This window comes from Hyperolius riggenbachi, chromosome 10, assembly GCF_040937935.1.
Source record: "Hyperolius riggenbachi isolate aHypRig1 chromosome 10, aHypRig1.pri, whole genome shotgun sequence".
Classification (NCBI taxonomy): Eukaryota; Metazoa; Chordata; class Amphibia; order Anura; family Hyperoliidae; genus Hyperolius; species Hyperolius riggenbachi.
In genome coordinates this window covers 15814250-15838152 of record NC_090655.1, presented here as the reverse complement: position 1 = coordinate 15838152, position 23903 = coordinate 15814250, and the positions used below count along the sequence as shown (strand labels likewise).

Here is a 23903-nt window from a genome sequence, read left to right as displayed (position 1 = left end):
TAAGTAGGAATGACTTTAACATGGGATAAACATATGCACATGTCAATAGCAGGTACCCTTTAATTGTCACAAAAGTACAGCCACAAGCATTTGTTACAGCCTGGCCTTTATAATGCTGCAACTAACCAAGTAAATAAGAATTGGAGCTTTTGCGATGGGATGACATTACACCACCGACGAGGCACATAAAAGGCGGTCATACCTGCAGGAGCTGCTTCAGAAGGAAGGGAAGCACGCTTCGGAGTTCTTCCTCTCGATGTCCGAGTTGTGGAAACATTTTCAGGGGCTGGAACAGAGGAAATCTATCATTAGAGTGCAAACAATGACATTTTGCACTGCAGCAGTTATTGCAGGCATCCAAGGGGGTGGGGGGGTGGGGGAAAGAACATTTTTTTTGGGTGGTGTCAAGTACAGAATGGAGAATCTCACAGGCATTGGGTTTACACAGAGAGGTTACTGCATGGAAATTAATGTTCAGAAGTGGATTCATGAAGACCAATGCAAAGAAAACGAAGTATTAGCTCAGAAACAAGTTTCCACCTTACACAGCTCTTTGTTGCATAAATTTCAGGTGTTTGCATACTTGTCTTTGTAAGTAAGAGCCAGAGTTTACCATGAGTCTCAAAGATTACCGTGTGTGTGTGTGTGGGGGGGGGGGGGGTGTTTGGGGGTGTTTAACCACAATATCAACCAAACAAACCCACTGACGATCTATTTGAGAAAAAGGTAAAGTTTTCTGGTGGGAAAGGGAGTAATCAGATTCAAGTTCAATCCTTGGTTACAATTTCTCTAAAGGTGCGTACACACGTCAGATTTGTGCTAATGACCAATCGTTCGGGACGACAAAACGACGGGTCATTTGCGCAAATCCGAGGTGTGTACGCACCTTTAGTCAAACATCTGATCTGCATGCTTGTTCAAAGTCTATGGCTGAAAATAGAGGCATAGGATCCGCAGAACAGCCAAGTAATCGGCATTGTTTAAAATATGGCAGCCTCCCTCTCGCCACAGATTCCCTTTTAGAATGGTCAAGGACAACTGCATTCTTTCCCCAACAAAGTTAATCTAGCCAGTGTCCACAGTACAATCAAATGCTGCATTGAGGGTCCTGATATATTCCTAAAGTAAACTTTAATGCAATTGGCACAACTTAATGGCAACATGAGCATACTTACATTTTGTAATTTCTTGTGCATCTATAGATTCAGAAGACACAACCTGTGGACAAACATTAAGCTCTTAGTTTTTGGCAAAGTGAACATAAGTCCAAAAAAGTAAAAAAAAATATTTTGATATTACATTACCCTTAGTTAGAGATGAGTCCCGTCAGCAGAGGAAATTATCCGACGCCAAAACAGCACATACCATTGTGCAGTAGGAGGCTGCGTATCACCTGTTTAAACTGCTGTTTTAATCCCCCCTTTGATATCCCGTGAGGATTCCTCCAACTCTTGTAATGGCTCACTGGAGCAGTTTTACTACTCATCTAAGGCCCCGGTTCACATTAGCGGTTGTTTGCCAAACGGACCGGATGACCTGACCGGATCCGGATCGGAACCGTACGGTTCTGATCCAGATCCGATCCGGATCCGGTCAGGTTGCATCAGGTGGTAATCAGGATGCGATCCGGATCAGTTTGGCAAAATATACGTAAAAAAAAAAAAAAAAATGTTGGGGTCTGGGAGGTCAGCAGAAGGGGGACCTGTGGAATCAGGCCCTCTGCTGTTTAGCACTCACCTCCACCTCCGACATGCTGCCAACATCCTGCCAACACCTCCAGCTCGTGCTGCTCCACTCCAAAATGCTTGCCCATGTGTCCCCAGCCAATATCGCCGCAAAAATCCGCATAGGAAGTGGGGTAGAAGATCCGGATTTCTCAGCCAGTGTGTTGTGCGGCCTCCGGTTCCCATTTGTTTGTATTGGCCGGATGGTGCAGTCCGGCTCCGCCCCGGATACGGCTGCCGGAGGGGCCGGATGAAAAAATAGCGCATGTTGGAACGGAGGCCGGAGTCCGGCTCTGCAGAACGGACCCATGTGAACGGACGCATAGGCTTTAATTGCTATGCCGTGCGTCCGTTCCGTCCGTTCTGCAGGCGGTGCGGCTCCGGCACGGCGATTCCGGAGGGCCACCGCAAGTGTGAACCGGGCCTAAGCCGCCGTACGTCTCAGGACTTTGACGTACGGCTCTGATGAAAACAATGCAGGACACAGCTACATCGCAGAGAGCTGGTCTCCACAGCAACGGACAACAATGTGTCCGTTCCTGAGCCAGCTGGGATGCCTCAGCCAGGAGCATTTTTTCATCAGAGCCGTACGTCAATGTCCTGAGACGTACGGCGGCTTAGATGAGTAGTAAAACTGCTCCAGTGAGCAGTTACAGGAGTTGGAGGAATCCTCTCACGGAATATCAAAGGGGGATTAAAACAGCAGTTTAGACAGGTGATACGCTGCCTCCTACTGCACAATGGTATGTGCCGTTTTGGCGTCGGATAATTTCCTCTGCTGACAGGAATCCTCTCTAAGGGTAATGTAATATCAAAATAGACTCATCCTGTCACAATATATGTGCTAAACATTGTGGCAGTTGCACATATTTTATATTAAATGATAGGCAGTTATTTAACCATAGTGCCCCTTTAACTAATGCAGCCTAATTGGCTGAAGCCTCTTCACCCATACTCTCTCTCCCCCCTCCCCCCCCCCCCCCCCCACACACCTCTGTTCCTATGACAGTACATTGTCTCAGCATGAGAAATATTGGGCCAATTGCAGAGCTAGATGGAAGTGCCTGAAGACTGGTAGGAGGTCAGGCAATGCATACGCAATCAGGCAGAGGAGAGTAAAGGAGGGTGTGACATCAGGATTGGCTTCAAGACATACAGTTAAAAAAAGAGAACATCCTTCTTAAGAGTCTCTATTTTTATTATAGAAAACTCTGTAAAATATCAAACTGTGGACAGTGCAATACATATGTAAGCAGAGGAAGTATTTATCTACTTCTATTAAAAAAAAAAAAAAAATTCTTAGATCGTATGGCTGACAGCTCCTCTTTAAGGGGAAGTGCATAGGTTAGCTCACACCAGCATGCACTTTATGCCCTTGGAAGCTAGGTGACCCTCCTCCCCCACAAGAGATGGGTATATCAAATAATTGTTTTGCATCATTGTTGAAGTTCATCTCTATGCTGTACTTCACTTGCAATAAACAGCACTATCGTGCCAGACTTCTATAAACCTATGCGAATATTTGACTGCCCATCCCTTCAGTCCTGAATACACTGTGGCACTGGGGTCAACACCTTGCGCAGCAACATATGCAGCTCAACTCATTCACAATACTATTTAAACTGAGTGCCAGCTAACTCCTTCACTTAGCACAAGTTCATTACTGCAGGTGAAAAAGGTCCACAACTAGAAGAGCCTCTGTGCTCCTACAGTGGTACAAGCCCTTTCTATACGTAGAGATGACCTCTACTGGGATAGACGACACTACGCAAGTTGCCTTTTTTTTTTCACAATTAGCAAATGACAATGTGCAAGCCATTCAATTAAATGCTGCTCCTGATGGTTTGAACATGAGCATCTTGCAACCAACACTGTTGCATGTGTTGTCACGCACAACAAAAGATGAATACTAGCATAAACAGATGTAATATACAGCAAAATTATCAGGATAGTATAAACGGGCCTTTCAACCATCTTATGCCATAGGCTCAAAGTTTAACACATGCGTGCACATTGGAAGTTTATATAAACATCCTATCTGCACTAATGGTGCACAAATAGGGTGTTTATAAATATCCACTTCGCAGGTGGTTAATTTAATACTGTGCAAGTGCTTCTAAGCTTTTCAATTCGTGGTACATGAATGAACTAACCTCCACTGAAGTAGTGGCTTCTGCTTCTTTTGCAGCCCTGCTAGGTCTTCCTCGTCGTGTCGGAGAGGTCACTTCACTATCAGAAACCAGGACGGATACTTTGGCCACTTCAGCAGCCCTGCTAGGTCTTCCTCTGCGTGTCGGAGAGGTGACCTCACTATCAGAAACCAGGACGGATTCCTTGGCCACTTCAGCAGCCCTGCTAGGTCTTCCTCTGCGTGTCGGAGAGGTCACTTCACTATCAGAAACCAGGACGGACTCCTTGGCCACTTCAGCAGCCCTGCTAGGTCTTCCTCTGCGTGTTGGAGAGGTGACCTCACCATCAGAAACTGGGACGGATTCCTTGGCCACTTCAGCAGTCTTGCTAGGTCTTCCTCTTCGTGTCGGAGAGGTGACCTCACCATCAGAAACCAGGACGGATTCCTTGGCCACTTCAGCAGCCCTGCTAGGTCTTCCTCTGCGTGTTGGAGAGGTGACCTCACCATCAGAAACTGGGACGGATTCCTTGGCCACTTCAGCAGTCTTACTAGGTCTTCCTCTTCGTGTCGGAGAGGTGACCTCACCATCAGAAACCAGGACGGATTCCTTGGCCACTTCAGCAGCCCTGCTAGGTCTTCCTCTGCGTGTTGGAGAGGTGACCTCACCATCAGAAACTGGGACGGATTCCTTGGCCACTTCAGCAGTCTTGCTAGGTCTTCCTCTTCGTGTCGGAGAGGTGACCTCACCATCAGAAACCAGGACGGATTCCTTGGCCACTTCAGCAGCCCTGCTAGGTCTTCCTCTACGTGTCGGAGATGTCACTTCACTATCAGAAACCAGGACGGACTCCTTGGCCACTTCAGCAGCCCTGCTAGGTCTTCCTCTACGTGTCGGAGATGTCACTTCACTATCAGAAACCAGGACGGACTCCTTGACCACTTCAGCAGCCCTGCTAGGTCTTCCTCTACGTGTCGGAGATGTCACTTCACTATCAGAAACCAGGACGGACTCCTTGGCCACTTCAGCAGCCCTGCTAGGTCTTCCTCTGCGTGTAGGAGAGATGACCTCACTATCAGAAACCAGGACGGCTTCCTTGGCCACTTCAGCAGCCCTGCTAGGTCTTCCTCTGCGTGATGGAGAGGTCACCTCACCATCAGAAACTGGGACGGATTCCTTGGCCACTTCAGCAGTCTTGCTAGGTCTTCCTCTGCGTGCTGGAGAGGTGACCTCACCATCAGAAACTGGGACTGATTCCTTGGCCACTTCAGCAGTCTTGCTAGGTCTTCCTCTGCGTGTAGGAGAGGTGACCTCACCATCAGAAACTGGAACAGATTCCTTGGCCACTTCAGCAGGCTTGCTAGGTCTTCCTCTGCGTGTCGGAGAGGTGACCTCACCATCAGAAACTGGGACTGATTCCTTGGCCACTTCAGCAGTCTTGCTAGGTCTTCCTCTGCGTGTAGGAGAGGTGACCTCACCATCAGAAACTGGAACAGATTCCTTAGCAACTTCAGCAGTCTTGCTTGGTCTTCCTCTACGTGTTGGAGAGGTCACCTCACCATCAGAAACTGGGACTGATTCCTTGGCCACTTCAGCAGTCTTGCTAGGTCTTCCTCTGCGTGTCGGAGAGGTCACCTCACCATCAGAAACTGGGACTGATTCCTTGGCCACTTCAGCAGTCTTGCTTGGTCTTCCTCTACGTGTTGGAGATGTTAGTTCACTGACTAGAACAATTGCTGTGGCAGCTACTACAGTCTCTTTCCGTTTTCCCTTTTGTGTAGGTGAACTCACCTCAGATTCTTTTGGTGGCAAGCTCTCAGCAGCTACTGAAACAGATTTAGTTTCAATGGTGCTTCGAGGTCTCCCTCTACGGGAAGGTGAGGTCACATCAGAAATCTGAGAATCTTTTGGTGCCTCAATAGCACTTCTTGGTCTTCCTCTCTGAGAAGATGAAGTCAATTCAAGTACAGCAGGTTCTTTAGGAGTTTCTGCAGCAAAATGTGTAGAATTGGGAGATTAGATTTCATATTTCTAAAAATAACTCAATTGCTTTTGCATCAACAAAACAATTCCAAATACAAAATAAGTCAGTCTTAACCATTTGTCTTTGACCTTCATGGTAAGCAGTGTCCACAATTACAGTATATTCTGGCAAATAGGACTACTTTTTAACCCAGGAAACATGTTCTCAAAAGTCGGGGGTATTCTTATAAGGCGGGTGCTGAAACTTCCTAACCGGACCAGAAAATCTGCGGTTGCCGCATGCTGGGGGCGGGGGAGATCGGGGCTGGGGGAGCTAAAAAAAAAAAAAAATCCACTCGCCAGGATTCCTGGAAAGAAGAGACCTGACGTGGTCCTGATGACGAGGTGAAGGGGCACCTCACTGGGAAGGCTTTGTATACAACCAGCCAATTGCCGCTAAGGTACATCTCTTGCCGTGATTGGTTGGTTGTTGTGTACTGGGTACCACATACAGTACAGCGGCATCTGTACCTGTTTATATAGTATAGCACCAGTACATATAGTACAGTATACACATCTTTAACAGTCAAGAGGGGTAGTCTTATAGGGAGCGTATATCCCAAACTGTATATTTTAACTGGAAAAGTTGGGGGGCGTCTTATACGCCTGAATATATGGCAATTATGGCCAAAAAGTCTGATGCAATTAAGGGGGGGGGGGGGGGACGACGACTCACTTTGCTGAACCAAATTAGGCATTTGAAATGTATTCTCCTGAACATGACTGGGTATTTGATGTGTATCCAGACTAATGAAAATTACATTATCAGATCTAAAGAATTTTGGTATAAATGTATTACTTAAGCAGACAAAATGTGTTTTTATGACAGCAAATAAAAAAAAAAAATAAAAAAAAATATAATAGTACTACGTTTATAAATGCACTCAAATAAAGCATCCATGGTGGAATAGAAAAACCTTTAGCAATATGGGTGCAGAAGTGGTAATCCCAGACAATGGCCTCAATTCACTAAACTTATCTCCTGTCTTTAATAACTCTTCTAGAGTTGTTACCATGGTGATAAGGCATGTAGTATTCAGGAAACATTTTACCTCAGGCAAGCCTAAAGTTAACTCTTCTGTCTTTAAATTAACTCTCCAATCCTTAAAATAACTCCAGAGTTAAAGACAGGCTGTTAACTGTGTGTGAAAATAACTACAGAGGTGGTAAATTAACTACAGAGGAGGTAACTTAAGGAATGAAGAGGTAAGATAACTCATGTGTGGAGGTAAGTTTTCTCTTGCCTTATCTCTAGCATGATCTTAGTGAATTGAGGCCAATGAGTAAAGCAACTCACCGGGCGCGGGAACAGCAGGCGCACTCTTGGACGGTCGACCTCTCTTCTGTGCAGATTTAATAACCTCACTGATACTCATCACAGACTCCTGAGCAATCTCAGATTCTGTCACTGCCATAGTTTTCTGCACATCAGTCACTGCTTGGAAATAAAAAAAAAAAAATAAAGAAAAAGTTAAGACAAAAAAGGAAAATAAATTTTTGATACGGAGTAGCAAAACAAACAAAAAATAAAAAAAATTTAGTCTTGTACTGAATACATATAAAAAAAGGAACTACCGTATATACTCGCATATAAGCCGATCAGTGTTTATTCTGAGGTACCCACTTTTCCTTCAGAAATCAGGAAAATGTGTGAGCACCCGCAGCCGATGTTCCCCCAGTACGAGTCAGCTTTCTCTCTCTCTCCCCCCCCCTCCCATAGCCAGATGTGTACCAGGATTATACAGCCGTGTCTCAAGTCATAGATATGAGACAGATTGCCACACAGGAAGAATCCCCGATCATTGCGCCGCTGGCACACTCCACAAGATAGGGGACACAGGTAGTCTTGAACAGAGCACTCTGCACACCATGTTAAAGGGGATGGGGGCACAGACACAGCAGGGAGCCAGCTGGTAAGAGCAGGATCACTAGTGCACGATTCTTATGCTCCTCTGCCAGTAACAAAACCTGCTCCACCATCCGTTCTGCTCCACTGACTCGCACATAAGCCGAGGGAGTAACGTTTCAATTTTCTTATGCTGAAAAATTAGGCTTATATGAGAGTATATACACAGTACTTCCAAACTGTTCAGATGATAGAGAGGGCTCCATGTCAAGAAACAAATTAATCCTTACAGTGAACAAACCTGTGTGCCAAACCGTATTCATAGGCATACTGTTTTATGTACTCCACCGCATAACAGTGCCAAATCCAGTGTGATTGCGCAAAAAAAAAAAAAAAAAAAAAAAACCAGTGCCGTTATCCATGCCACCAACAGAGTAATGGACAAGTTGTGCATGAAGCCCAGTGGTCAAACGCCGCAGGCAAGTGTTCTGGTGTGCACTTCAGAGACTTCAACTTGCGTCCAAATTACCTGGTGCCTTTTTTTTTTTTTTTTTACAAGAATGTGAAACCCACAGGTGTGAAGGGGTCTATACTCACCACAGCCAAGAAGTTCATAGCCACAAGAGGCTAATTGAGCTGGTTTATCTATTAAGGCAATAAAAGGCCTATTTCAGACTGTAAATGACAGATAGTCTAGCACTAGCCACAAGTCCATCTAAAAGGCCGGGAAGAGCTGGCTGGTTTTAGTACCTGCTCTAACTACACAATAATCCTTTCCAACAGTCTGTCAGAGTAGCCCTCCCACTCTGAGGACATGAGAATGCTCTCACTGCATTAATCTCCTTAGCGGAGGTAAGCCACCGGAGGATATCTCAGCCCCTGGTGGAGCGATTTCTATTCTGTAAAGTGCTGTACGATCACCCGCACGCAGCGGCGGAAGAGGCCCCCCCCAGAGCCCTGCGCTGCCCGGACCAATGACTTCCGGGCAGCACTAAGGGCTGGATCGGAGGAGTCTGACGTCAGCCCGAACAGGAAAAGCCAAACAGGGGAACGCGTTATATACGCTTTCCCCTGTTTGCCATTGATGCCGGCAACGATCGCACTAGAGGGACACATGTGCCTTCTAGTGTTTCATGTAGCTACCACTCTTGTAGCTTTACATGAAACAAAAAAAATGTATTTCTGTCTATTTGGCAGAATTAATTAGCCGCCAAGAAGGTGAAGTGTTTAGAAGCAGCCAAATGCTGCAGTGTACTGGCATCACACAATTTAGGTCAAGTGCGTTTTACCTGTAGTCGAAGTTACAGCTGGAAGGGAAAGTCTCTTGGAAGGTCTTCCTCTCTTGCCCGGCGTACTGGATTTCTCAGCAAGAGCTATGATAAGAAGAAAGGATACATGAGATCGTATGAAAATAAACTGTATAGTAAATGGAATTAAAGTGCATCTGAAGCTGGAAAATAAAGCAGCCCATGACACGTATCTGATAGTAGGGATGGTCAATGTGAGGCAGATACAGAATTATACAAACTGTAATTAAGTGTATGCAGCTTGAAAATGGACCAATCAAATGCCACCTTGGCAGGTTACGATTGGTCCATTTTCAAGCAGCATAAATTTACATAAACCGGCATTAACTCGGATTTGCACCTTATTGACCATCCATATTGGCTCAGAGCATAAATGATTTTGAAACATCCTTTCATGCAATGAAATGTAAAATACCCCTGAATAAGAGGGCTTAGGGAGTGTCCTGACTGCTTGTCCTCGGGGTCCCTCCCGATACCCTGACCTCCCAGGAAGTTCCAAGTCTCTCATCGATTCTGAACTGCACAGGTGTGAGCGTCGAAACGAAACACTAGTGGATGTGCACTTTGAGCAGTTCTAAATGTAGTGCCATTGCTTGCCCCAAATTCCTGGAAGAGTATGTGGCCGAGTATCGTGGGGAATATGTAGAGGCCCCGAAGACAAAACATAGTTGAGGCTCAGGAGCAAGTAATCTAGCCCACTATGAGCCTCATTCATGTATCCTCCACCCCCACACTTTAATTTTAGGTTTAGCAAACAGTGCATTTTAATAATTAAAAAAAAAAAAAACTAATTGTATTACATTGACTATACTGTTGTGTGTCTGAATATGACTGGTTCAAAACCAATCCAAGTACGCCCCCAGGGGTACGAGAACCACTATTGATAACCTAGGATCTGGAGCACAATAGGTGTCCAGCAGAAATCACCATTTCCCTCAATAAAATCAGTGCCCTAATAAATAGTACCTTCACAGTAACACAAAGACACTGAAGCGAAAAAATAATTATGATATAATGAATTGGTTGTGTAGTACAGATAATTACTAGAACATGAGTAGCAAAGAAAATAGTTTTTTTTATAACATTGCATCATTCTCTAATATTTGCAGTTTACACACTACTCAGCATTCTAAATCATTTTACAGAGCAGGCCAGTGAACTATTTAACTCCTCTGCAAAGAAAAAGAAAATACAGTGACTGACAGTTAAGACAACAAGCTTCAGAAGAGAGCTCTCTGCGACTTTAAAGTCGTGGAGATCAATGGCTTTAACTCTTCCTGTACTGGAAACAATATTAGACTTATGTCTCTGCTCCTAATGTTTTATTTCTTAGCTGTACTACACATACAAATCATTTTTTTCTCTCGCTTCATTGTCTTTCAGGCTCCCTGCAAATACAGTTTTCGATTCAGATTTTCCCTGAATACATTCAACAGAAAAACTGATAAAAAAAAAAAAACGCAGCATGCAGTAAAGATTAAAAATCGGAATCTGATGTAAAAAACGGAATCTGAATCACATGCAGTGTGCAGGGAGCTTAAAGTGGTCCGAAACTCAGACATAACATTAAACAATGTTTTTTCCTACTTTTTATTACTCCTACAGTTATGTTTGCTTTTGTGCACAAGTAATATTGTTTGTTTATAAATTACAAGTTCCCAAAGTGTAGTTTATCTGGCCCTGAAACCTGCCATTGCATTTTATTCAAACTGCTTTTTATTCTACATTAACATCTTCTAATTAGCTGTTCTGAGCCGTTGGTGTGCTTGAAGCAAAGAGCTTCACAGAGCTTTTCACTTGTTACACACATGTATCAACATTGGAATGCAAAAAAAAAAAAAAAAAAAAAAAAAAAAAAAAAAGATACTGTTATTTCCAGGTTGGATGCGGATTTGAAGCTGAATAGCAGGACAAAGTGCTTTGTTTAACCATTTCAGTGATGTGCAAAAAAAAAAAAAAAGAAAAGAAAATTAAAAAAAAGATCCTGGGATAGTAGCTTTTACGCTGTGAGGAATCTTTAAGAGCGAAGTAGAAATGCTGGCTTTCAGGTTCTATACATTGCCTGCTGTATGTGAAAGCCAGAAGCAAACAGACTGACTGCAATATAATAACCTAACTAGCTTTACACAACTATCATGCATACTTACATGTTGCGGCCTCATAAGCACTTTTATTAACTTCGGCAGCAAAAGCCTGAAAAACAAAATAAAAATACATGATGCTGTACTGTCAGTATGAAAAGATGCAGAAAAAAAAATCTAATTTAAAACCCTTTTAGGCCTTGCAGCAACTAAATCGCCGTTTCCTCACATATTAAAGGGATTCAAGCAGCTTTTTCTGCAGTTTGTCCTGGTTTCAGTAGCTGTCATTCCCCCCCCCCCTCCCCCCCCCCCCCCCCGTGTATTTAGAGGAAGGTGAGACTAAATCTTTTGAAGTAAATTGTCCTTTTGTTTGCTTATTGCTACTGCTAATTACAGCAATACTTAACGGCCAGCTCTTTCCTTTCTGTGGACTGTAGTCCAGAGGAAGTAGGGCAATTATAAACACATACACTAGATTTTTTTGTGTGAAGAAGCACCTGTTTAATGTCCATTTTTAATGCCATCAAGGAATCAATATTTATATGCTAGTAACCACATGGAGACCACACTTTCAAAATCCCCAGATTTGAGACAGCATCTACAGAACTATATCAGCATTGGGAGAAGCTGCCTTACAGAACACATTCGCCATGATCACTTCACAGTGACTTTAAGCTTTACTAATCATAAAAACTACTGTATATATTCCAGTATAAGCCTAATGTTTGGGCCAAAAAAGCAGCCCAAAAGTGGGAGTCTTAGCTTATACTCCAGCCACTATTTCAGTAACCCCCACTATATGCACACAGTGGTGCATCATCTGAGGAAGACCACACACACACACTTGACATTTCCATGGGAGGTCCCAGCTAGCCTCATCTGGAGTTGTAGCCTTGGAAGGCATACAGGGACAGCGTCTGAGTGGTGAGAGTCCTTGCATTTCTATATCAAGTTTTACATACATGACTGTGGCTCTGCATTCCTTGCTTTATCTGTATTCCTGCTTAAACTTTACAAAAGGCGCTCTTTGCATGTCCATCTCCACTGTAGGTCTATGTTCTAGCTTATTATTGCAATCTGCTGAATTTATGCTGCTTTTCTAACATATGGTTGTGGCCAGCCATGGCCTATTCAAGGGTCAAACATTTTTCCCAGGTTTTTTTTTTTTTTTTTTTTAAAGGTAAAAGTTGGGGTTTCTGCTTATACTTGAGTATGTATGGTAAGCTGTGGATTGGAGAACTCGCAATAGACTTCCAAACCATTTTCAAAAGCTGATCTAAGCAAGTACAATTTGTAGGAGCTAAAATTACCTCTTGAGCTTTGGATCTCTTTGGCGGAGTCCTAACCAAGTTCTTTATGCCAAATATCTCCTCTATTGGACGAGCACTATCAGTAGACTGGGCACTGTCTGTGGGGGTTTCCATTAAGTGGCTTAAATCAATCTCCTCTACTGGTTGTCCTCTTTGCTTGGGAGTTCTCACGAGACGTTTTAGTCCAACCAGGTCCTCCACCGGTTGTCCTTTCTCCTTGGGTGTCTGCATTATACGCTTTATTCCCACCATGTCTTCTACTGGTTCTCCCCTTACTTTAGGGGTTCTCATAATGTGTTTTATTGCTGTCATGTCCTCCACTTCCTGTCCTTTCTCCTTAGGAGTACGCATGATGCGTTTTACACCACTGAGTGCTTCAACAACTTCTCCCTTTTGTTTAGGAGTCTTCATGATTCGCTTGACACCTGTGAGGTCTGCTACAGGAGCTGCCTTCGCCTTGGTGGTCTTCACAAGTTGTGCAATACCAAGTACCTCAAGTTTAACAGATCTTCGGGTAGAAGCTTGAGGAGAAGCAGGATCTTTTGGTGTCTTCAACAATTTTCGCAGGGCATGTGGATCAGTAACCGGTTGGCCTTTCTGTTTTGGAGTGGTCATGATGCGTTTCACTCCAGTAAGTCCAACAGATTTCCTCTTGTCCTTTCCAGATTTTGGAGTTTTTCCTTTGCTCTCCTCTGAAGGCTCAACTTTTTTACTCAACCCTGGTGATGCCGGAGAATCAAGAAGTCTGGACACTGCATCTCTACCATATCGTCTGCGCTGAGTTGTGGCAGGGCTGTTTAATGGCGAAACCACCATTTCACCTGAAAGCAAAGAAAAAGGCATTACTAAACCTTCACAAAAATATTAAGATGGGATAAAGAGGATTTGGTGGCCCTCCATATACCTAGTCCCGTGACAGCACATAATTCAACATCAGTGTACAAAAATATTTTACCAATAAACAAAATGTGACGGTGTGTATGTAAACTAGACAATAGGCTAAATTCAGGAAGCAATATCATAAATACCAGGTGTATACATGCACTAAAGTCAGTCAATGCTGTACAGGTTTTTCAGTTGATATAATTTTTACTAACTACATTGTTACATTTTTCAAATTCACTAACCAGGAAGATGTACATCTAACCGGTAAATATTAAAGTTTGTGAGTTATTACCAAAATGAACTTTGAGTTGAATACTAGTATCTTATATGGCTATTGGTGCACGTTAAGTAATCTGCAAGCTACCAAACAGCGATAGTTATGTCTGAATTAAGCCCATTGAACTTTGGTTCTCTTAAAGGGGCACTATGTCGAAAAATTGTAAAATTTAATATATTTTCAAAACATACAAATAAGTACGTTTTTCCAGAGTAAAATGAGCCACAAATTACTTTTCTCCTATGTTGCTGTCACTTACTGTAGGTAGTAGAAATTGACAGAAGTGACAGGTTTTGGACTAGTCCATCTCTTCATAGGGGATTCTCAGGGATTTATTCATTTTCAAAAGCACTTAGTGAATGGCAGTTGCTCTGTCCAACTGCCAAAAAACAAAACAAAAAAAACTGTAGAAAGCAGGGAAGCTGGCCAGCATCATTGTTTAAATCCTTTTCAGGGAATATCTTTATAGGGGATTCTCAGCAAGGCTTTTATGCTTTATAAAGAGATGGACTACTCCAAAACCTGTCGGTAATGTCAGATTTCTACTACCACTGTAAGTGACAGCAGCATAGGAGAAAATTAATTTATGGCTCATTTACTCTGGGAGGGAGGAAAAAACAAACAAAAACAAAAAACACCCCACACTAATTTGTATACATTTGCACAATTTAAATTTTGGCCATAGTGCCCCTTTAAATAGGATATCTTAGCAGATACAAAAAAAAACCCTTGCTCTACTTACGTGGGGTTTATTCCAGCCCCCAGAGGTCACATGTTTCCCTTACCACAGGTCCGGTCCTCTCCTGGGTCACACTGGCAGCCTCTACTGTATCCTCCCCATAAATCGGCGTGTTGTGTGAATGTGCCCACATCACTGGAGCGTACAGCGACGTGGGCATGTTCGCACATAGGACACTAACCCATCGAGGCACGCGGCAATACTGCTAGCAGTACCCAGGAGAAGCAAGGGACACGTGACCTCCGGGGCTGGAAGAAGCCACAGGTAAAGGCAACCCTTTAGGCCGGTATTACAAAAGGATTAAATCAAAGGCATACTACGAAAATTCACTGCACCTAGACACGCTGTGCCTGATCCAGAGGTAGCACGTCAGGGACAGGCTGTGGATGCATTAATTGTGAAAGGTTCAGGTGTTGGTCAACGCATAGTCTTCCATCAGCTAACATCTTTAAAGTGTATAGGAGAAAAACTTCTACTCACTGCATAATTGTGCCCCTTACATATAGTTTATAGTGCATTCCTCCCGCCAAATTTTGTTTTAACACTCCAATTCCCTATAAACTAAACAAGCCTCGCCCACAGCTTTTCAGAGTCCCTTGGCACTTTCAGACAGTAGCAAGGGCTTATGGGAGCTCAGTCTGGGAAAGAGGAGTGGAGGTGTTACTAGCAAGAGATTTCAGAGGCGGAGGGGAGAAAGGGGAATTATGTTTTCACAGGCTGAGGGCTGGAGATGCAGATCAGCTTGTCTCTGTGTAATGTTTACATTATGGCTGTTGTCATTGTATCACAGGAAGAAATCATATACTGTTGAAGCAGTTTACACAGCTAATTTAGCTGCAAACAACATAACTTTAAATATATAGAAAAGTTACTTGTTATAATTCATTTTTCATCACGGATCCGCTTTAAGGTTATGTCTAACAAGTACAAAGCTATTGTGCTGCACAAATGCACTCAATGCAATCAGGCTGGTGATAGAAGAATTCCGACAGCTTTTATTGTATGCTGCTGTCTGCCTGAAAGAATAAACCCAACAGCTTATGCCACGTTTAAAAGAGCAGCACTGACCTGCTTCCTCTGGTGTCTGCATGACCGACGCTTCAACTACGGATGACTTTGGCGTGTCCGCTTTAGAGACGTCAAGTCTGCCGCTTCTCGCCCGCTTGACATTTTCAGGTGTGCTGAATAACTCAGACAAGCCTAACGGGAAAAAAAAAAACATAAGAATGCAAAACAAACAAAAAAAACAGGACATTAAAGAGGGATTATTCAGCCACAAAATCAAACTCCTTTTACCCACGGCTCTCAGTTTATTATGCATCCTGCAACCTAACCCTGCATTCCAATACAATAAAATGTTTCTGCTGTAATAAATCTCATCTAAGTCAGCTTAGCTCCATTTGGTACATTGCCAACATGAGGGAAGCTGGTCACCTACTCTCCCACATTCCGGCTCCTCACCGATTGGCTAAAAGCAGTTCAGAGAGCTGCCGAAATAAGATTATGCTGTGCTCAAAGCAAGCTAGATACGACAGTACCGTTTAATATGTTCACTCCAGAACCAGGGCTTTGGAATCAGAGTCGAAGCAATTTTGGGTACCTGGAGTCTGAGGTTTCATAAACTGAGCAGTCGGATGATTTTTGTACCGACTGTACCTGTCCAGGGCTCAAAAAGAATTTTAGTCTAAAAGGCTACCCCTGCAAATATTGGTAGCAGAGTGGTATGGGGACATTAGATTGTAATTCTTGCAGAGGGACAGTGATGTGCTTTATCTGTTGTCCTCTGAAACACTGCAGAAAGTGTAATAGCTGCACCCAAAACACCCGCTAATAGCTCAGTCACAAGCATATGACTATAGTTCCATCTGAAGCCCATGGAACCCAAGATGTGGGCTGTCATTTCAACAAGTTATTAAAAGTCTGGAAACCTCTTGCTTCTAATGCAGCATTGCTCTTCAAGCATCTTTGCTGACCACAATATCTTACCGGTGAAGCTTTCATCGAGGGCAGGCTTGAGTTTCAAGGCCACGTTTCTCACCACCTTCGGCACATGTCCAGTTAAGTTCACGGTTCTTGTATGAGCTCTTCCAACAAGAATGGTTGCAGGAGAAGCCGCATGACCCGTGCTGGCCCAATCCTTGAGTTTTCTAACTGGAGTCTAGAATTCAGAACGGAAAGCATGAAGCATAAAGTATGAAGAAATAAAGCAAAACAAGCTACAATCACAATGCTACTTGTACCTTTGACAGCATTTTCTTCTTAGTAACCACAGTCTTCTGTGCAGGTTTGTCAATCTTCTTTTGCTGTTTCGCGACACCAATTTTTACCACGTCGGCCCAGGATTTAGCCACTGCAAAAAACAAAGCAGTACGGTTATAGCCCCTTGTCTTAATCCACAGATCTTTCCAAGGGGAAAAAAAAAAAAAGCCTCAAATATCTCTTCTAAGAGGGACACCACATACTAAACTTTTCTGTAGTCGGAAAGCTAGGTACAGCAACAAAACCTTGACCAGGAAACTAATTACCTAGGGATGATCAACGACTTGCTAATTCAGTTTCTATACATTTTAAGCAAATTTATGAAGCCTGGATTAACTCCTTCCCGACCACCTAATGCCAATAGGCGTAAGACAGGTGACAGCCCCAGTACCGTTTAACGCCAAAAGGCATCAAGTCCGGGGGTTTTGCAGGGGATCACGCAAATCCCCACATGAATGATGGAGCTCTGCCCTGGCATCAGTCTAACAGCGGCGATCACTGCTATTAGACGGCACAGCCGTGCCACTTGGCTGTCTCCTGTAGAGGCTCAGAGAGCGATTGACTCTCATAGGCTAAACAAATAAAGTGAAAAAAAAAACATGCAGCTGTGATCAGAGCCCACCAACAGAAATCTCTGTTGGTGGGCAGAAAAGGACGGACGGTTGGGTTAGAATTCATTTGTGTCCTGCGTTGTATGGCTCTGCACCGAGCAATTAAAGCTGCAGAGCACTTATTTGTAAAAATAGCCTGGTCACTATTGGGGGTGTAAGCCTGTGGTCCTTAAGTGGTTAAAGTGGAGAGGAGATGAACTTTTACACATTGCATAATTGTGTTCCTTTCATATAGTTTATTGGGCATTCCTCAAGCCAAATACTTTGTTTTGTTTTAATACTCCAATTCCCTATAAACTAAATAAACCACGCCCACAGGTTTTCAGAGAGCCAAGGCACTCAGTCCCAGGTAGCAAGGGCTTATGGGAGCTCAGTCTGGGCAGGAGGCGGTTACTAGCCAGATATTTCAGAGGCAGAGGGGAGGAGAAGGGAGTGAACTTTTCCACAGGCAAGCTGATAGCATCTCCAGCTCTCAGCCTGTGACAAACAGAACATGGCTGCTGTCATTGTATCACAGCAATAAATAAGCATACACTTTTAAAGCTGTCTGCAGCTAGATTTGCTGTGTAAACTATCTAAACTTTAGATAAGCTACAGTGTTCTCCCCAGAATTTTTTTCCAGCCGGGTGGCATGAAATAGTAGCCGGGTGGCATACAAAAGTAGCTGGGTGGGGCGAGATGAAAATGCAGGGCAACTGTGCTTACAGCATAGGAGGAGGTGAGGAGCTGAGCCGATGACAGCCGGGTGGTCACCAAATCTAGCCGGGTGGAGCACCCGGCTAAAAGAGCCTGGGGAGAACACTGAGCTATATAGACAAGTTACTTGTTATAGTTTTTCATCTCGGATCCGCTTTAAAGGGCATCTTAATCTAGAGGGATATAGAGGCTGTCATTTATTTCCTTTTAAACAACGCATATTACCTGGCTGTCCTGCTGCTTTTCGGACTTTAACCACTTGAGGACCACAGTCTTTTCGCCCCTTAACCTCCTTGCCGGTTATCCCGAGCACAGCTCGGGGTAACCTGCGCAGGAGGATATCTCAGGCCCCGCTGGGCTGATTTGCATAATTTTTTTTTCCCTACACGCAGCTAGCACTTTGCTAGCTGCGTTTAGGTCGCGATCGCCGCCGCTCGCCGCTGCTCGCCGCTACCCGCCACGCCGCCCCCCCCCCCCCCCGCCCCAGACCCCTGCGCAGCCTGGCCAATCAGTGCCAGGCAGCGCTAAGGGGCGGATCGGAGTTCCCTCTGACGTCGGTGACGTCATCCCGCCCGGTCGCCATGGCGACCGGGGAAGCCCTGCAGGAAATCCCGTTCTCAACGGGATTCCCTGCATACTCTGATCGCCGAAGGCGATCGGAGTGGGTGGGGGGATGCCGCCGCTTAGCGGCTATCATGTAGCGAGCCCTGGGCTCGCTACAGGATTTAAAAAAAAAAAAAAAAAAAAGTGCGGCGCTGCCTCCTTGCCGGATTTATTAGACCGGCAAGGAGGTTAAGGACCAGAGCCTTTTTTTTCCCATTCAGACCACTGCAGCTTTCACGGTTTTATTGCTCATACAACCTACTACCTAAATGAATTTTACCTCCTTTTCTTGTCACTAATACAGCTTTCTTTTGGTGCTATTTGATTGCTGCTGCGAGTTTTACTTTTTATTATATTCATCAAAAAAGAAATGAATTTTGGCAAAAAAATTATTTTTTTTTAACTTTCTGTGCTGACATCTTTCAAATAAAGTAAAATTTCTGTATACATGCAGCACGAAAAATGTGGACAAACATGTTTTTGATTAAAAAAACCCCATTCAGTGTATATTTATTGGTTTGGGTAAAAGTTATAGCGTTTACAAACTATGGTGCCAAAAGTGAATTTTCCCATTTTCAAGAATCTATGACTTTTCTGACCCCCTGTCAGGTTTCATGAGGGGCTAAAATTCCAGGATGTTATAAATACCCCCCAAATGACCCCATTTTGGAAAGAAGACATCCCAAAGTATTCAGTGAGAGGCATGGTGAGTTCACAGAAGATTTTATTTTTTGTCACAAGTTAGCGGAAAATGACACTGACAAAAAAAAAAAAAAAAAAAAAATGAAATCTGCCACGGACTCACCATGCCCCTCTCTGAATACCTTGAAGTGTCTACTTTCCAAAATGGGGTCATTTGTGGGGTGTGTTTACTGTCCTGGCATTTTGGGGGGTGCCTAATTGTAAGCACCCCTGTAAAGCCTAAAGATGCCCATTGGACTTTGGGCCTCTTAGCGCAGTTAGGCTGCAAAAAGGTGCCACACGTGGTATCGCCGTACTCAGGAGAAGTAGTATAATGTGTTTTGGGGGGTATTTTTACACATACCCATGCTGAGTGGGAGAAATATCTCTGTAAATGGACAATTGTTTGTAAAAAAAAAGATAAAATAAAAAAAAAAATTGTCATTTACGGAGATATTTCTCCCACCCAGCATGGGCATGTGTAAAAATACACCACAAACCACATTATACTACTTCTGAGTACGGCGATACCACATGTGTGACACTTTTGCAGCCTAGATGCGCTAAGGGGCCCAACGTCCTATTCACAGGTCATTTTGAGGCATTTGTTTTCTAGACTACTCCTCACGGTTTAGGGCCCCTAAAATGCCAGGGCAGTATAGGAACTCCACAAGTGAACCCATTTTAGAAAGAAGAAACCCCAAGGTATTCCGTTAGGGGTATGGTGAGTTCATAGAAGAGTTTATTTTTTGTCACAAGTTAGTGAAAAATGACACTTGGTGAAAAAAACAACAAACATCAATTTCCGCTAACTTGACAAAAAAAATAAATTCTATGAACTCGTCATACACCTAACAGAATACATTGGGGTGTCTTTTCTAAAATGGGGTCACTTTGTGGGGTTCCTATACCGCCCTGGCATTTTACGGGCCCTAAACCGTGAGTAGTCTGGAAACCAAATTTCTCAAAATGATTGTTCAGGGGTATAAGCATCTGCAAATTTTGATGACAGGTGGTCTATGAGGGGGAGAATTTTGTGGAACCGGTCATAAGCAGGGTGGCCTCTTAGATGACAGGTTGTATTGGGCCTGCTCTGATGGATAGGAGTGCTGGGGGGGGGGGGGGGGGGGGGGTGTGACAGGAGGTGATTGATGGGTGTCTCAGGGGGTGGTTAGAGGGGAAAATAGATGCAATCAATGCACTGGGGAGGTGATCGGAAGGGGGTCTGAGGGTTTGGCCGAGTGATCAGGAGCCCACACGGGGCAAATTAGGGCCTGATCTGATGAGTAGGTGTGCTAGGGGGTGACAGGAGGTGATTGATGGGTGTCTCAAGGTGCGATTAGAGGGGGGAAATGGATGCAAGCAATGCACTGGCGAGGTGATCAGGGCTGGGGTCTGAGGGCGTTCTGCGGGTGTGGGCGGGTGATTGGGTGCCCTAGGGGCAGATTAGGGTCTAATCTGATGGGTAACAGTGACAGGTGGTGATAGGGGGTGATTGCGTTTAGGGTAGAGGCCAGATGTAAACACTGCACTTTGCGGGCGATCCATTGGTGTGGGTGATCAGATTGCCCGCAAGGGGCAGGTTAGGGGCTGATTGATGGGTGGCAGTGACAGGGGGTGATTGACAGGTGATCAGGGGGATAGAAGCATACAGTACACAGGGGGGGGGGGGGGTGATCAGGAGGGAGCAGGGGGCAGTTTAGGGTTAAAAATATAATAATAGCGTCGACAGATAGTGATTGATGGGTGATTAGGTGTAAACATGGGTCTGGGAGGTGGGCAGGGGGTCTGAGGGGTGCTGTGGGCGATCAGGGGGCAGAAATCAGTGTGCTTGGGTACAGACTAGGGTGGCTGCAGCCTGCCCTGGTGGTTCCTCGGACACTGGGATCACCAGGGCAGGAGGCAGCCTGTATAATAGGCTTTGTATACATTACAAAGCCTATTATACACTTTCCGTGCGGCGATCGGGGTGCTAGTAACCCGCCGGCGCTTCCGAACGGCCGGCGGGTTACAGCGCGGGGAGAGCCAGTCGCCGGCGGCTGATCGCGTCACGAATGACGAGGTCACATAACCACGCCCGCCGCCGCCAAGGCCGATGGGCGTATTGCGGTCGTTTGGGCCCAGCCCTTGCAGCCGCCCATCGGCTTAAGGCGGTCGGCAAGTGGTTAAAGTGGACCTGAACTCTTCCACAGGAAAGGAGAAGTGCACCATGTATGTATTGAGAGTTTAGCCTGTCTAATCCCCCTTCATGTGTCTAATCACTAGTTGTAATTTAATTTCTCCCATGTCACATGAGGCAGATAAGCTCATTTGAAAGTACAGGCTGTTAACAATATGTCTGCTTCCATGAATCAGGAAATAGAAACAGTGCAGATTTTAGGACTTGTATTAGCTGTTACAAAAATGTTTTTGTTCAAAAGTTATTATGCCGTTTTGTATCTTATAGCAGAGAGAACGTTCTGAGTTCAGGTCTGCTTTAATACAATTAGCCATAGACCCTTAACAAGCAAATCAGGAGACTGCAATTAGACTGGATTAGCTGCAATCTTGCTTCAGGTGTGCAATTTAGACACCATTTCTGCCAAATAGATTAGCAGGATAGCCAGGCAACTGGTATTGCTTCAAGCGTAAACGAGATGAAAAACTAACAAGTAACTTGTCTACATATCTAAAGTTTACATAGTTTACACAGCAAATCTAGCTGCAAACAGCTGCAACAGAATATGATTATTTCTTCCTGTAGTACAATGACAGCGGCCATGTTCTGTTTGTAAACATTACACACATGCAAGCTAATCTGCATCTCCAGCCCTCAGCCTGAGAAAATCTAATTCCCCCTCCCCCCTCTGAAATCTCTGGCTAGTAACACCTCCCCATCCTCCTGCCCAGACTGAGCTCCCATAAGCCCTTGCTACTGACTGAAAAAATGCCAAGGCACTCAGAAAAGCTGTGGGTGAGGCTTGTTTATAGGGAAGTAAAAAAAAAAAGTATTTGGCTTGAGGAATGCCCTATAGACTATATGAAAGGAACACAATTATGCAAAGCGTAAAAGTTTCTCGGATCCACTTTCAGAGGAAATATGGAAGACTAGTTTTAGGTTCCTTTTGAATGTCCCAATTGCACGCAGCATCTGCTGGACCCAATTGGTCCATTTCAAAGCAGTATAAATTATTAGCATCTACATTTCACACAGTTCTAACAACTAGAACAAGTGCATAGGATGACTTGGCCACTCATACACCACATCCTTCAGAAGCCAGTGTTAAAGAGAACCCGAGGTGTGTTTAAAGAATGTTATCTGCATACAGAGGCTGGATCTGCCTATACAGCCCAGTCTCTGTTGCTATCCCAAACCCCACTAAGGTCCCCGTGCACTCTGCAATCCCTCGTAACTCACAGCCGTGTTGTGAGGCTGTATTTACATCTGTAGTGTCAGTCTCAGCTGCTCCCCCGCCTCCTGCATAGCTCCAGTCCCTGCCCCTGTCCCTTCCCTTCAATCAGCAGGGAGGGAAGGGATGCAGGCGGGGACTGGAGTTCTGCAGGAGGCGGGGAGAGTAGCAGACTGACGCTATAGAGATAAACACAGCCAGCTCTGACAAGCTGTTTGTCAGCAGTGTGGCTGTGATTTATGAGGGATTGCAGAGTGCAGGGGGACCTTAGGGGGGTTTGGGATAGCAACAGAGGCTGGGCTGTATAGGCAGATCCAGCCTCTGTATGCAGATAATATTCTTCAAACCCACCTCGGGTTCTCTTTAAGAACAAGTTTGTCACTTCTTCTATAAGACAACTTAAAGTTATACAAATATTTCAATAAATTTCAAAAACTGACAAGCTAAATTTGCTTTTATGCATTTGGAATCAGTGTAAAAAGATATGCTAACATTAGTATAACATGTTTCTATTGTCAGACTCAACGTGCTTGAAAGCTGCAGGCAGTTAGAACACTCAGCAGGCCACCCTGGAACATTAGAGAGTCTTGGCCAAGTAGTGTCTTAAAGGGAAGGTTCAGGGAGTCTCCCCAAAAAAATAAAAATCCAAATCCACTTACCTGGTGCTTCCTCCAGCCCAGTAGTTCTGAGCCTGCGCAGTACAGCCCGGAGGACGTCAGATGAGGCCAGCGCGCACCAGTGACACGCAGATTGGAGCGCAGAAGAAGCCTCACCTGGCAGCCGGCCTGACCAGGTCGGGCGCGCCACCGGAGACCACCGGGAGCTTGTGGAGCGGCGCCGAGGGCGCGTCCTGCCTGCCACGGGCTGGAGGAAGCCCCAGGTAAGTGGATTTGGATTTTTATTTTTCTGTGAGACTCCCTGAACCTTCCCTTTAATCACACACCTGAAATATGCATCAGAGACATCCGATCTGCACGCTTCTTATGGGTCTATGGCTAAAAGTATTAAAAAAGGATCAGGACATGCTGTAGACAAGCACTGAGCTTTTCTGCTCATAAAAAAAAAAAAAAAAAAAAACTCACATCGACTTGCATTAAAGCGGATCCGAGATGAAAAACTATAACAAGTAACTTGTCTATATATCTTATCTAAAGTTTAGATAGTTTACGCATCAAATCTAGCTGCAAAGAGCTTTAACAGTACATGATTATTTCTTTCTGTGATACAATGAGAGCAGCCATGTTCTGTTTGTCACATTACACACAGGCAAATTGTTCTGCATCTCCACCCTTCAGCCTGTGAAAACTTCACTCCCCCTCCCTCTGAAATCTCTGGCTAGTAACC

The 23903-nt window shown here is 44.5% G+C and overlaps 1 protein-coding gene across 5 annotated transcripts in view; it reads right to left on the bottom strand.

The window, feature by feature from the left end:
- The window catches only part of MKI67 (marker of proliferation Ki-67), a 66695-nt gene that overhangs the window by 16321 nt on the left and 26471 nt on the right, over positions 1-23903 (bottom strand). For 2 of the 5 annotated variants that reach the window (XM_068257536.1, XM_068257535.1), the window contains exons 10-19: positions 16561-16670; positions 16307-16478; positions 15389-15520; positions 12420-13240; positions 11176-11221; positions 9011-9094; positions 7173-7313; positions 3878-5841; positions 1176-1218; positions 203-286 (exon numbers count right to left, since the gene is read on the bottom strand). In XM_068257536.1, coding sequence (XP_068113637.1) covers positions 203-286; positions 1176-1218; positions 3878-5841; positions 7173-7313; positions 9011-9094; positions 11176-11221; positions 12420-13240; positions 15389-15520; positions 16307-16478; positions 16561-16670 — 3597 coding nt within the window. The remainder of the gene's footprint in view (positions 1-202; positions 287-1175; positions 1219-3877; positions 5842-7172; positions 7314-9010; positions 9095-11175; positions 11222-12419; positions 13241-15388; positions 15521-16306; positions 16479-16560; positions 16671-23903) is intronic. The other 3 variants (XM_068257538.1, XM_068257539.1, XM_068257537.1) reach the window with 3 other exon arrangements.